The sequence below is a fragment of the Lepidochelys olivacea genome, assembly GCF_965140295.1.
Source record: "Lepidochelys olivacea isolate rLepOli2 genome assembly, chromosome: 1".
NCBI lineage: Eukaryota > Metazoa > Chordata > Testudines > Cheloniidae > Lepidochelys > Lepidochelys olivacea.
Genome location: NC_140411.1, coordinates 134305002 through 134318668, shown reverse-complemented (window position 1 = coordinate 134318668; position 13667 = coordinate 134305002). Strand labels below are relative to the sequence as shown.

The window sequence follows — 13667 nt, the reverse complement described above, 5'->3', positions numbered from 1 at the left end:
GCATTTGCATTCTAAAAGGTATTCTTCAGCTGCTTATAATGTTGCCAAACTTTAATTATTTTGGCGGAAATTTGTCAGGTTTGTCGTCAGTCCATAAACTAATTATTCTGGTGTTTGTTTGTTAAGAAAAGTCTATGGAAAAATGGTTCAGACATTTTCAAGAACTCATGGAGTGTGGCGGGGGGGTGGGTGATGGGGGGGAACCGCACAGTATTATAAAAGAAAATTTGAAATTAAAAACAAAAACAAAACAAACCCCCACCCCAAAACCCAAGAGACCCAGTTTAATCACTTCAGAAAAAGGAATGAGAAACTTGACATAGGAGGAGAAGTTTAAAGTACTAAATACACACAGATTACAGAAAAGTGGTCATTGTAACCATCTACAAGTACATACAAGGAAATAATTAGGGGACATTAATACTATTAAGATCACTTTTCATGATTCTTAATTTCTTTATTATTATTATTATCACTTTTCATGATTCTTAATAATCCCTCTTTTCAGTTTTGTTACAAGGCAGAGATCTCCAGCAGCTTTTGAAGTGAAATTCCTCCCTCTACTGGCTTTTAGACACCAGTAACATATTCTAAAGGACCATTATTTGCCATTCTAGCAGATTCTTGCCTGTGTGACAGTTCCAGTAAACCAGCACAATGGAATTACATCATGGACAATCAAAGAGAGAAAAAACAATTCTTATACAGGAAGAATTTGACTGACTGCTATTATCCCTCTGCAAAATATAACCAATTGTGATATTCTTTACCTTTCCAAACTAGGAATGTAAATATTGATTAAAAAGTTAACGGTTTAAACTATTAAAATTATATTGTTTAACCGGTTAACTGATTAAAGGGAGAGGGGCAGGAGCTGCTCCGGTCGCGGGGGTGAGGCTAGGACTTCTCCAGTCGGCCTGGGGCTGTCCAGCTGGCCTGAGGCTGGTGGTTAATGGTTAGGATGGGTTAATGATAAGATTAATGCTTACCGGTTAACTGTTTAATATTGTACAGCCCTATTCCAAACTGCCCCTGCTCAATGTATGTTTCTAATGCAGACTCTTAACCTTTTTCCTCCTATTCATGACATCAATAACAGGTCATTCATTGCATCTGCCACCCTAAACAGATCTCCTTTTCCCTCACATGACCACATGTCTCGGAATTCTATATGCCCCATTTCACCACACTTCCCTCATGAAAATCTATAATAAATAACAATTTGTTGTTTAAAATAAAAGTTCATTATGTCATATATGGCCAGCACAGGTGCTGACATTCACTACATATGAATGTTAATATAATATATAATATAGATGTCTATGGTCAGATAGATATATTAGTAAGCATCATGTACACATTGCTATTTAAAACATCAGGCCTGATCCAGTGCCATTTTAAGTACATGAAAAAAAAGACTTTAATTGGATTCAATCAGCACTGGTTTCAGGCCATAACAAACTGCACATTCTTCAACGTTCTATATCGGGGTGGGCAACCTGCGGCCCATCAGGGTAATCTGATTGCAGGCGATGAGACATTTTGCGGACGTTGACCGTCTGTAGCATGGCCCCACACATCTCCCAGTGTCCGCGGTTGCCCACCACTGTTATATATTCAGTAAGTTTCTCAATTAAAATAGCTGTAGTAATTAGATTTATCTTTCCAAGGAGAATGGTTAGAAACATCTTTAAATAAGCTTAGGTTCTGCAGCAAATTTTTGAACCTCAAATTTGAAAACCACTGAGTTTAGAGTGTCAGGAACTATTCGAGAATTCTGGAAGTTGTGTGTGTCAATTCCTTTCAGGTTTAACAGGAGAGCCGCTATATTTGAAGTGTCAGAAACTACTGAACTTAGTTAAATCAGAGTGTGGGCTCTTAGTTTATATCCAGTACTGTCTTGCTGAGACCCTCCGCATCATTCTGTCCCTGTGCTACTTCAATTTTAAAATGAGATTCATAGATTCCAAGGCCAAAAGGGGACTACTGTGATAATCTAATCTGACCTACTGTAATAACACAGACCATTGAACTTCCCCAAAATAATTCCTACAGCATATCTTTTGGAAAAGCATCCAATCTTTATTTAAAAATTGCCAGTGATGGAGAATCCAGCACCACCCTTGGTAAACTGTTGCAAAAATGTATGCCTTATTTCCAGGCTGAATTTGTCTAGCTCCAACTTCCAGCCACTGGATCTTGTTTATGCTTTTTTTCTACCTGATTGAAGAGCCTATTATTAAATATTTGTTCCCCAAATAGGTATTTACAGACTCTAATCAAATCACCCATTAACCTTCTATTTCTTAAACTAAATAGATTAAGCTACTTGAGTCTATCACTGTAAGGCATGTTTTCTAATCCTTTGATCATTTTTGTGGTTCTTCTCTGAACCCTCTCCAATTTCTCAACATCCTTCTTAAACAATGTACATCAGAACTGAACAAAGTGTTCCAGCAATGGTCACACTAGTACCAAATCCTGAGGTAAAATAATCTTTCTACTCTTACTCGAGATTCCCCTGTTTATGCATCCAAGGATTGTACTAGACTTTTTGACCACAGCATTGCACTGGGAGCTCATGTTCAGCTAATTATCCACTCCCCGCACTCCCAACTCTTTTTCAAAGTCATTGCTTCCCAGGATAGAGTTCTCCATCCTGTAAGTAAGTAAGGCCTACAGTCTTTGTTCCTAGATGTATAAAATTACATTTAGCCATACTGAAATACATATTGTTTGCTTATGCCCAGTTTACCAAGTAATCCAGATTGTTCTGTATTAGTGACCTATTTTCTTTATTATTTACTACTCCCCAAACTTTTGTGTCATCTACAAACTTTAACAGTGATGATTTTATGTTTTCTTACAGGTCACTGATAAAAATGTGAAATAGTCTTAGGCCAGGAACTAATCCCTACAGGACCCCACTAGAAACACATCTGCTCCATCATGATTCCACATTTATAGTTACTGTTTGAGACCTAACAGTTACCCAACTTTTAATCCACTTAATGTGTGCTGTGTTCATTTATATCTTTCTAGTTTTTTTAATCAAAATGTTGTGTGGTACCAAGTTAACACCTTACAGAAGTCTGAGTATATTACACTAACATTATTACCTTTATCAACCAATCTTGTAATCTCATAAAAAAAGTCATCAAGTTAGTCTGACAGTATCTATTTTCCATAAATCAAATTTGATTGGCATTAATTATCCTCCTGTTAAGCTTTATTAATTGAGTCCCATATGAGTTGCTCCACTATCTTGCCTAGGATCAATATCAGACTAACAGGCCTATAATTACCCAGGTCATCCTGTTTACTGTTTTTAAATATTGGCACAACATTAACTTCCAGTCTTCTGGAACTTCTCTGATGTTACTGAAAATCAGCATCAATGGTCCAGCAAGCTCCTCAACCAGCTCTTTTAAAATTCTTGTCACAGCTCAGAATTTGTTGTAGTTCTGCAGAAGGTCCTACCTGTGCATGATGGACTATCTTAAATCTTGTCTGCATCAGGACTTTTCCTTGATTTCAACAACTGATGGCCAGCCACCGGTTGTAACTGCACTAGTGGGTGCACCAAGGGTACACAAGGAAAGCTACAAATTGTAAAGTGGAGTATAGTCCTGTTTTAAGTACTGAAGTCAATTGGAATTAAGTATATGCTTAAAGAGGTTTAAGTGTTGTCCCAAACAGAGACAGACTTAATCATGTGTTTATATGCTTTCCTGAATTAGGGCCACTATACATGTTTAGAGTACCTAAATATAACCAACTATTTTCATTTCATGAAGCAGACATAAGATTTCATAAATTTAGGATGATAGAAAAAAGAACACTGCATTTCCTATCCCTTTGTAAATTCCAACAAATAATTTCATACAGACAGATGGGTTCTCTCTCCTCTCAAAATATACTTATTTGTCAAAAATAACCATCCTGGCAAACACGTTCTCTGCTGGAATGTTTTATAAGCCTGTTTATGGTCCCCCACCCCCAAAAAAGTATCCTTACAAACATTTGCAGTTCATCAACCGCTGAGCCCATATAATACAATTACAAGTGCATGAATAAAGCTATAGTAAATAATTACAACTCACTTATTTCCACACTCGACCTCAGAGATGGGACTTTTAGCCTTGGTTTTCCTGGTAAGAAGAGATGTATTTATTGACAAGGAACTTAGCCTTGGAGAACAGAGTTGTCCTCCAACTTTCCTCCAAAACTGTTCCTTCCCCACTCTCCATTTGCATAAACAGCCTCACCCTCATCCCTGTCCCAGAGGCAAACTAGAACTGGTTAATTTTTTTTTCATAAAACACAAAAAATTTTGACAAAAGATGGCTTTTTAACCAAATCCAACATTTTTGTGTAAAATATTTAATCTGATCACCATTTTTCAATTTTTGAAACAAAGCTTTTGTTTTATTTTTGTTTTGACAATCTAAAATATATATATATATTTATTTTCAGTGTTTTGTTAGCCCTCTCCTACTACTTCTTCTGCCTCCTGTGAAAAAAAAGAGAAAAAGTAGTATTAAAAGGGAAAGAAAGTGCATGGTGTGGTGGAAGATGAAAATTCTCTCCCTTTTTTACTTCTTTGTATGCCCATAACAATGGGCCAGCTCAGTGAATGGCGGGACTTTCGGTTCCTCCCTAGGCTAGACAGAGAAACTCCCCCTGAAATACATCTTTTTACCCCAATGCAAACAAGTTACGTACTGCCCCCTAACATAGTTAGTTATGCCCCCTGACGTGGCTAGTTATCATCCATCACCTTGTACATGTTGGTTCCATCAAAACATCTTTATTATGTACTGTCATCCTGACCTTATCTTTTAGGAGAGGATCAGTGTGTTCCTGTTATCCTTGGGGAATGTTTTTGTACTATCCTTGATATTGGGGGGTTCTGGTACCACTTAATATTGGGATGTGTTTGCGTGAGTGTTCTGTGCCTAGCACTTCTTAGGAGTGTGTATTTCTGCAATATCAGCCCTGTTCTTGCCAACTTCTGCGAGCAGGTCCTGCCTCTTGCTCACAGCTTGTCTTTGCTTTATATCAGTAAAGTTTTAACTACTACTTTAGCCCAGGCCTCAGGTCTCATACCAGGCCTCTAATACAAGGGCTTATGTCTCAGATTATCTTGCCACTACAGCTTCTATGCCATAGAAGTGCGATTACATAATTAGGGAAGCAGGATACCAGTGATATGAGGAGAAATGAGCTTTCAAGGAGTATAACGTATACACTCCTTTTCTAACTGCTTTTAAAAGGGCAGATTTCTTCTTCCCCGCCTGATTTATTATTAAGATGAATAACAGAGTGAATAGAAAAATTGTGTGTGGGTGAGACTAAATGGAAGGTAAGTCATTTGGGATTGCTAAATGGTGGAAAACAAAATGCTTGGGTTTTTTATGCTCCATATATACACATATAGCAGTATTTATAGCACAGTCCTGGTCCCTGTTGAAGGATGGCTTCAGGGCCTTTATCTATGAAACTGCATATGTAGGCAGGGAAGCTATTATCTTCAGAGGAAAAAAAACATAATGGATCTGTGTTACTATAGTATCCAGAGCCGGCTCCAGGCACCAGCAAAACAAGCAGGTGCTTGGGGTGGCACATTTCTCAGGGCGCCATTTCTGGCGCCAGCCATGCCGCCCCTAGAAATGTACCCCCGCCACCCCAGCTCGCCTCCTCTCCGCCTCTGCCTGCTCCCCCGAGTGCGCCTCTGCCTGCTCCCCCGAGTGCGCCAGCTGTTTCGCATGGCAAGCCTGAAAGGGAGGGAGGAGAAGCCAAGTGGCAGCGCGCTCTGGGGAGGCGGTGGTGGTGGAGCAGATGTAAGCTGGGGCGGGGAGCGGTTCCTCTACCCCCCCTCCAGTTACTTCCTGCGCTCCCCCCCACCCTCGTTCCCCTCCACTCCGCCTGCTCCCCTGAACACGCTGCCTCTTCCTCACCTGAGAGGGAGGGGGGGAGAAGTGGAGCGGCGGCGTGTTCAGGGGAGCAGGCAGAGCGGAGGTGAGCTAGGGTTGGGGGGATTGTGGGGGGGGAGCGGCAGGAAGCTGGGGGTGGGAAATGCAGCACGCCTTGGGGAGGAAGCGGGGCTGGGGATTTGGGGAAGGGGTTGGGAAGGGGCGGAGTTGGGGCGGAGCAGGGGTGGGGGGCATGAAAAAAAAGCGGGGCAGCCAAACATTTTTTTGCTTGGGGCGGCAAAAATCCTAGAGCTGGCCCTGATAATATCTACATCATCTTAAAACACTGACATTGAATCCAAAGCCTTGGGCACACTACAGAACTGGCATAAAACTTTGGTAAGGAACTTCAAGCGTTGGAAGCTAAAGCCATAAGAAAGTAAAGTTTTACTGCGTAATTTCCATGGTACCTGCAATTCCCCCAAATTTTAGCTCGCAAGTTTCAGTTAGATAGGCACAGCTACCGTGCATGCATGCAGGCATGTGTGTGTATGCACGCCTACCCAACCAATCAGCTTTTGAGGACTGCACAGTATAATTTATTTTCTACTTATGCATCTGTTTGAATCATTTCTGAAAGCAGGAGACCTGTGGTGTAAGACCTGGAGGGTCTTGGGTTCGATTCCTACCAATGACATAATGTCTGTCTATGTATGCAGCTGTGTTTCATTACATATACACATTGCAAAACCACCATCTCACTAAAGAAACCAGTATTGGATGCAAGGATTTAAATTAAGAGGGAAAATGGTAATGTTCAGTAAAGTTTCACCCACAATTCCAAACTTCTTATAGTCCCAGAATAACAAGATATCTTTTCTGAAATGTTCAATAGTGAAATAATGTCCCTATTTGACTAACATTAGGATACAGACTCACCATTTCATGAACATTAATAGGATTAGTTTACAGGTCTCATGTTTGGAATCTTACTAATTCTGCAGACAGACAACTACAATACAAAGACAACTGAGTCAGCAGTCTCCATTAGCCTGTCTAGAGAATATAGTTAAGATCCCATCCACATTACTAATTGCAACCATATTGCATACAAGCTTGAGACAACTGGACTCTAACCGGTTCCCTTGAATTGGTTGCACTGACAGCATTCATGAATCTTAAGATAGCAACAACCCTTTTTTCATAGATTCATAGATTCATAGATATTTAGGTCAGAAGGGACCATTATGATCATCTAGTCTGACCTCCTGCACAATGCAGGCCACAGAATTTCACCCACCACTCCTAAAAAAGACCTCACACCTATATCTGTGCTATTGAAGTCCTCAAATTGTAGTTTGAAGACCTCAAGGAGCAGAGAATCCTCCAGCAAGTGACCCGTGCCCCATGCTACAGAGGAAGGCGAAAAACCTCCAGGGCCTTCCAATCTGCCCTGGAGGAAAATTCCTTCCCGACCCCAAATATGGCGATCAGCTAAACCCTGAGCATATGGGCAAGATTCATCAGCCAGATTCATCAGGTCTTTTTGAATTAAAATATCCACAACATCATAGTGGTTGGAAACTTAAAAACAAAACAAAAGAAAAACAACATAAATTCTGAAGAAATTAATGTAATGAGAGAGGTGCTGGTATTATTTTCTGGCCAGTATTTGCTTAATCTGACCATTGCTTCCAGCCTTTTACAGGCCCAATTTTCAGAAACCAAGTGATTAAAGACAGGCTCCCAAATATCAGAATTCCTAATTAGGGAATTTAATCAAGCACTTTGAAAACTGGGTTCAGTGATGTTTCAGTGCAAAACACGTCTGAACCTTCCAGATAAGAATGAAGACAAATTTATTTTAAATGACACCGTGTAGTCTCCCAAATACAATACACTCTCTCTGGCATCTGTGTTGTAGCTGTCCCGGTTCATCCGTCACTATTAGTCTTACGATTCTTTCAATCTGGCAAAATAAATCTAATAAACTGAAGTTGAAATATTTGTGAAAATGACATCAGGTAATTTCTGATTTATCTCTCACTTCAAATTTCTCCAAGTCATTTCCCAGTGCTAGGTTGGCCAAAGTGACTGACGGAATAAGGAAATCAGCTCTGACTAGTACGGTTTGATAATTAACATGTTCAGTAGGAGTGGCTTTTAAAAAGAGCAACAGTGTTTAACAGCATTCCCCACGTGAGTGAATAGTTTAACTGTTTTTTATTCTAAGCACTCCATCTTACTAACAAACATTATGAATCACCAAGAAAAGCATTTGCAAGTAGTCTTATACAATAAAAGTCACTAGGGATGTAGATTCCTTAAGATCTACAGGTAACGTCTAGGGGTTACAAACAGAAGTGTCCATTTATATAAGCAGTATGCAAAATAAAAGATAATAGAATGCAACTAAACCACTATTTTTCTTCCTGGAAAATTTAATACGGTTGACCTCCTCTCAATTTATTCTCAGCTGTTTGCACTGTATCCTGATATATATATACACATATGTATTTAAATGGACTATCTTAATACACAGGTAGTAATTCCAGACTTCAGATATACTGTAAGTATGGTGCAGACCATGGCATTAGCCAGCTTCCCACTCAGGCAGTCTATAAGCCAACACAGACAATTATGAGCTTACCCCAGTAAGGGATGGACACCATTTATTAGACTACCAAAATAAAGACATGGGATTTAAATGTACAGGAATTGCAGTTCTGAATGCTGGGGCAGTAAAAACACCACAACTTCACCCAAACAGAAAGCTGTGGATTAATTAGACTATAAGGACACAGATAATCTTTTATGGCCTGCCAACTGGAGTCAGTGGAAAGATTCAATGTGCTTTGGATCGGGCCCTTATTCTGCATATTGTTATATAAATAATAGTAACTCATAGGAGTTGACTAAGTCACATGGATATGTAAGAAACAATTTCCAAATGAGACAAACTAATCTCAGCTTGCAACAGATGGAAGCGCCACTAACCCTACTAGATTAAGGATTCTGCTAATGGGCTGTCTGCTTTCTCTAGTCACCAGTCAGCAGATACAAAAACAAACTCCTATCTGGAATCACTTTTTGCCACCCCACCCCAGCACATATTCTAGGAAAGGAGGAGGAGATGATGGTGAAGGTGGTTAGAAGAGACAATACTGTCAAACATAAGACCTCTGCCCCCCAAAAATTGCATTTAAAATACATATTAAAAAGGATATCCACATGTTTTTTCAATTCCATCCTCCCCAGCATATAGTGATATTTTTAAAGGCACCAATCCTCTTTTTTAGTTTTGTCCTTTAAAAAAACCCCTTTTTTAAAAAACTTCATTTCTGGTTGAAACTAGTTTGGCGGCACTACAATCAGCAGCAACATGCTAGTTCCCTGTGATACACGTCGGTGAATAATTAACAGCAAAGAAACCTCTTCCCTTTTGACACTGTATTGAGAAAACCTGGAGAGTGAATCATTTCCAGGATTTAACACTTTAAATTTTACAAACATACTCTCCTACACAATTTGTCATGAGAACTGGTTAGAATATTAGCATCCTGGAAAGCTAACAGCAGAGTTCTTCACAAATTATCAACTGCAAACCAATCCAACACACTCCCTTACCGAACAGCAAGTGTTGTATCAGTGGCACATAACAAACTAAGGTCAGATAAGAGTGACAGATGGGAAGCATATTGGCAAGCTGTGAGAAAACAGCTTCCCTCAGTTTCTGAATCCTACATTTTTCCTTCACCTGTTGATTTCATTTGGCCAATTGTATTATCAAACATAACAATATTTGAACCAAAGAGCCCTGGTCACAAACAAAAGCCCTGCATCACTTTTCTTTCATAGACACGTTAATAGTATACAGTAAGACAACTAAATGCATCCCTGAGAACAGCCACACACATAATTTATAACAACCACCTGTCACTGCACTAAAAGGTTCTACAATTAATCCAGCATCCCTGCTTCTTAACCTCTTATGAACTGGCAGAAGAGCCTCTCTGCAGGCACAGGTTTCACAAATACAGGTACATACCCTCTATCAGAACCAAGATATCATGTCTCCCAGTCTACAGGTGCCTAGGTGAAAACAAATGCCTTTGATTAAAGATCTAACATGGCCTCCAGTAATATCTGTGCTAATCAATGCCGTAGGCTTTGGGACTACCTTGTCAATGGGCTATTCCAAAGAGCTAGTTCTGGAGGGGTGTAGTGTTATATTTAAGCTTGGTGCTTAATTTTTGAACAATCTATTTAAAAATCCACAGACTGTCAAAATACTTGAGTTGACAACTTACTTCCGTGGATTATGATGTGACCATATTATGGTGATGCAAAACTGAATTTTGTCCTCTGGCAAAGATGTGCCACACTCTAGCCTAAGAGAATAAAACCCCTGCAGCCTTCTAAACAAAGACTGCCTTCCTCCTGTAGTAATCTGTGCCTGTGTGCAAGCTTGGTGGATATAATTAGATTCAGAAGGAAGTCTTATTACTGCACTACACTAAGAGGCAAGCAGGGATTTTGTTTAGTCATACCCACGATTCTGCTGAATAATTCCTCATGAACAAGGCTTGCTGCATTTGAAAGAGGAGTCTGAAGAATGACTGGAGGGCTGTTCTGGAGAAGAATTATTAGATCACCAATTTAAACTGTGACTTTTGAAGCTACTCTGTGAAAGGCTATCTCAAGCGTGCACATTTGCAATGAGTTTTCACCATATTGTTACAAAATGTAAGTGCCACATTCCTTCCTCTTACTGTTTTCTAAATGAACAGGTTAAACTGGGCCAGTGACCTAGAGATAATACTCTACCGTGCCGTCAGAAAGCCTGGACGCCTTATGCTAGTAGTTCTGTGAAGGATGTGTGCTCACATCCTTGTTTCACTGAACAATTTGTCCTCTGGCTAATTATGCAGCAATGCCGACTGGCTCCAAAAGCCCCTGGGACTATCCAGGTTTGTCACTACAGAGTTTCACTTTGGTTTGAGAATCACAAGAACCCTAAGTTTTCCCACACACCTTCTTCCACATTTAAAATATTCTCCTGGAGCCAGTGTCCCAGTAAAGGAGGTGGCTTGTGGTGATGGTGACCCTGCACATATTACCACCTCAGCAGTGAGAGCAGAAGCAATGTGTAGGAAGCTACACAGAAGTGACCTTAAGCTATAAAGGAATAAGGCGGGATGGGGAGACATAAAAAGCAGTGAGATTGGTTTTGAAAATCTCCCCCATGGCTTATAATAGGAGGTTTCTTTCAGCCTTACCTTTGGAGAGACTAGCATACTTCCATAATGATACCTACAATAAATAAAAAAATTAACACAACCAAGCTCTTCAGGGATCTTGTCTCCAGGTGTGGTATGGTCACTACTCCTGATGTGAAGAATCTGGTTACTGTACTTGTCAGAGTTCCTTTTAGGGGGGTGTCATAAATATAAAGGGAAGGGTAAACCCCTTTGAAATCCCTCCCGGCCAGGGGAAAGCTCTTCTCACCTGTAAAGGGTTAAGAAGCTAAAGGTAACCTCGCTGGCACCTGACCAAAATGACCAATGAGGAGACAAGATACTTTCAAAAGCTGGGAGGAGGGAGAGAAACAAAGGGTCTGTGTCTGTCTGTATGCTGCTCTTGGCAGGGACAGAACAGGAATGGAGTCTTAGAACTTTTAGTAAGTAATCTAGCTAGGTATGTGTTAGATTATGATTTCTTTAAATGGCTGAGAAAAGAATTGTGCTGAATAGAATAACTATTTCTGTCTGTGTATCTTTTTTGTAACTTAAGGTTTTGCCTAGAGGGGTTCTCTATGTTTTTGAATCTAATTACCCTGTAAGATATCTACCATCCTGATTTTACAGGGGGGATTTCTTTATTTCTATTTACTTCTATTTTTTATTAAAAGTTTTCTTGTAAAAAACTGAATGCTTTTTCATTGTTCTCAGATCCAAGGGTTTGGGTCTGTGGTCACCTATGCAAATTGGTGAGGCTTTTTATCCAACATTTCCCAGGAAAAGGGGGGTGCAAGTGTTGGGAGGATTGTTCATTGTTCTTAAGATCCAAGGGTCTGGGTCTGTAGTCACCTAGGCAAATTGGTGAGGCTTTTTACCAAACCTTGTCCAGCAAGTGGGGTGCAAGGTTTTGGGAAGTATTTTGGGGGGAAGGACGCGTCCAAACAGCTCTTCCCCAGTTACCAGTATTAGTTTGGTGGTGGTAGCGGCCAGTCCAAGGACAACGGGTGGAATATTTTGTACCTTGGGGAAGTTTTGACCTAAGCTGGTAAAGATAAGCTTAGGAGGTTTTTCATGCAGGTCCCCACATCTGTACCCTAGAGTTCAGGGTGGGGGAGGAACCTTGACATGGTGGCATAGTGGTGGGATTAACCTGAAATCATTTTGAGATCCAGTTGAGATTTTTTGAACTAGAAATACAGATTTTAAAAAGGAATTTTTTTTTTCCTGTGGAAAGGAAGTCCAGAAAGCAGTTGAAACTGAAAGCAGATTGTTTTTTCTCTGCTTGTGGCCAAGCAGAGACAAAAGGGGATTATCTTGTGAATTGCAGGTTTTCTTTGCCTGGAGGCAGGGTACTTAACTCCTGCAGGGAAATTCACAGTCTTCCAACCCAGAGGTTTTTTTTTCTTTTCTTCCTAAAAGTAAATAGGGGGTGTGTGTTCTACCCATTTGCTTTTTCTTTGGGCTGGGTAAGCAGGTTTCCAAGTAGTTGGAGGTTTTTTGCTTTAATTTGGGCCCAGAGCAGAGACAAGGGAATTGTCTTTTTCTGTAGGCTGACAGTCACTATCAGAGAATAGGTATTCTATTCCAGCACAGCAAAATTTTACAGCCACGTTTTGTTTGTTTATTTCTAAACCTCGGGTGTAAAGTTAGTTAAAAACAGAGAGGTTAGAATGACCAAATCCTCAGCTCGACTACAGCTGGAATTAGCCAAATTTCAGGCTGAGGAAAAACAAAGGGAACATGAAAGACAGATAGAACTCATGCGGCTGGAGAAGGAGGTACAGGAGGCTGCCCACAAGAGGGAAATGGAGGCAAGGAAGCATGTGGAGGAGGAGAAGGAAAAAGAGAGGAAGCATGTGGAGGAGGAGAAGGAAAAAGAGAGGAAGCATGTGGAGGAGGTGGAGAGGATAAAGGCCCAGCAGAATATACCAACAAACCCTAGCAATCCTTCTCCAGGTACCACTTCCCATCCCAGAAAGTTCCCCACCTACAAGGCAGGTGATGATACTGAGGCCTTCTTAGAAAACTTCGAAAGGGCCTGCCTTGGGTACAACATCTCTACTGACCAATACATGGTAGAGCTGAGGCCGCAGCTCAGTGGACCCTTAGCTGAGGTGGCAGCTGAAATGCCTAAAGAACATATGAACAAGTATGAACTGTTTAAATCCAAGGCGAGAGTCAGAATGGGGATAACACCCGAGCAGTCTCGTCGGAGGTTCAGAGCCCTAAGGTGGAAACCAGACATGTCATTTACCCGACATGCCTACCACATTGTGAAACATTGGGATGCCTGGATATCAGGAGCAAGTGTTGAATCTCCAGTAAATTTGCCCTTCCTAATGCAAATGGAACAATTCTTAGAGGGTGTTCCTGAGGAAATAGAAAGATACATCCTAGATGGGAAACCCAAAACTGTAATCGAGGCAGGAGAGATTGGAGCCAGATGGGTGGAGGTGGCAGAGAAGAAGAAAACTGGTCGCAGTTGGAGCGGAGACCAGAAGGGACCACCCCA

General features: G+C 40.7%; 1 protein-coding gene across 5 annotated transcripts in view; it reads right to left on the bottom strand.

Annotated features, from left to right (window-relative positions):
• Positions 1 to 13667, bottom strand: part of SHROOM2 (shroom family member 2) — a 190223-nt gene that overhangs the window by 74067 nt on the left and 102489 nt on the right. Inside the window, exon 3 of one of the 5 annotated variants that reach the window (XM_084617251.1) lies at positions 4104 to 4151. The exons of the other annotated variants lie outside the window; for them this stretch is intronic. Coding sequence (XP_084473377.1) covers positions 4104 to 4151 — 48 coding nt within the window. The remainder of the gene's footprint in view (positions 1 to 4103; positions 4152 to 13667) is intronic. 5 annotated transcript variants of the gene reach the window in all.